This window comes from Perkinsus marinus (genome assembly GCF_000006405.1).
Source record: "Perkinsus marinus ATCC 50983 genomic scaffold scf_1104296951642, whole genome shotgun sequence".
Classification (NCBI taxonomy): domain Eukaryota; phylum Perkinsozoa; order Perkinsida; family Perkinsidae; genus Perkinsus; species Perkinsus marinus.
Window position 1 is genome coordinate 1 of NW_003209193.1, and position 1,367 is coordinate 1,367.

Genomic DNA, 1,367 nt, shown 5'->3' on the forward strand with positions numbered 1-1,367 from the left:
TACGAAGTTGTGCATCGTTTGTTGATTAGAGGTTAAATGATCGGTGGTAACACAACTGCGTTCCTTTAAGACGAAAAAGAATAAACCATTATGAAAGTGAATCAACTAAGTTGATTAAACTTCCATGAAAATTATCACTGCGCATCCTGAGTAATCCGATGGCAAGTGAAGATATACGATCCGTGATAGAGAGTCTGATCAGCCTGATGACAACTAATCATTGATAAGTCCTTGGAAGTCTCCATTGGCACATGGTGCCTTCTTTCCATGCCATTTGGTAGTCCACACAAAAGGAAAAATCCTCATCCAGGCAGTACTGAATGAGACAAGCTACATATCCGGAGAGTTCCGACTAAAACCTACCTCGAACGTGCCAGAGCAGTCCAGAAGGCAGCGACCCAAAATACACTTGACAGAAACACTGGCAGTATGAGGAGCCGGGGGACAATCCGAGGCTGTTGTGCATTCCGCAGCGCAGATCGCGTAGCCTATTTCAGGGTCAGGGGTCTACATGGGAAAGGTCGAGGACGCTTTCACGTGATCAGCCTACGCTGATGACGAATTTGCTCTGTTGGTTCGGGCAATCACAGCTCCCGACCATTCTTCCTCCGGACCAAGTGCAATCCGTGGGTTTGCCGTAGTATGGCCGACCCGAGTCCCACACCAGTCCACCAGTATCTGACACGAGTATACAGTGATCGCTACAGGATTCCAGATGCTCCTTCACCAGTATTCTGGCCCTGGTCGATGCTCCCGTCATACGACCTAATCGAACAATTACTTCGAGTTCAGTCAATGAAGTCGTAGCTGTTCTCACTGCTCGGGGGCTTCCACACTCAATTTCCTGATATCGTACCCGCTGCCCAAGACAGTGAACAAAGCGATGAGAAGAATGAAGGAGTACATGACGTATGTAAATACGCTATATCAGTGACTTATTGGCTATTCGGTCCTATTTTTATACTAGGCCGCAAACTCTAGGGAGACGGCTTTGCGTACTCCAGGGGTGGAGAGCCCTGGATGTTCAAACTTCTTCACAAACTAACAGAATTCGTGAATCGCAATTCATGCACGGGCGACCTGTATACACTGAGAGTTGAAAATTAAAAGCTTCAAATTGAACGAGCCGTGGAAATTGACTGTTTTTTCCTCAAACAGTGTCGATGTGGAATTCTAAGTTAACGAGTGCGAGCAGCCAACCTTCGGCTGCACACAGTAACTGTGCGCATCCGTGCCATGTTCCCCGCCCCAGATCGTGCCCCATCGGCTAATTGACTGCTAGATGCCATTATGGTCTCAAGGGAAATCAAAGGATACTAGCGTACAAACAAGTAAATCTCATGAGACGAATAAGGCTCGGGTGAGGC

The 1,367-nt window shown here is 47.5% G+C and overlaps 1 protein-coding gene across 1 annotated transcript; it reads right to left on the bottom strand.

Moving 5' to 3' along the window:
- Positions 1–67: 67 nt before the first annotated feature.
- Pmar_PMAR012955 (hypothetical protein) lies at positions 68–1,113 on the bottom strand. The gene is made up of 5 exons (XM_002777478.1): positions 818–1,113; positions 728–765; positions 551–678; positions 364–507; positions 68–316 (listed from the first exon to the last, which is right to left on the bottom strand). Exons 1-5 carry the CDS (start codon positions 904–906, stop codon positions 218–220), a joined length of 498 nt encoding a protein of 165 aa, XP_002777524.1. The 5' UTR covers positions 907–1,113; the 3' UTR covers positions 68–217.
- Positions 1,114–1,367: the final 254 nt, after the last annotated feature.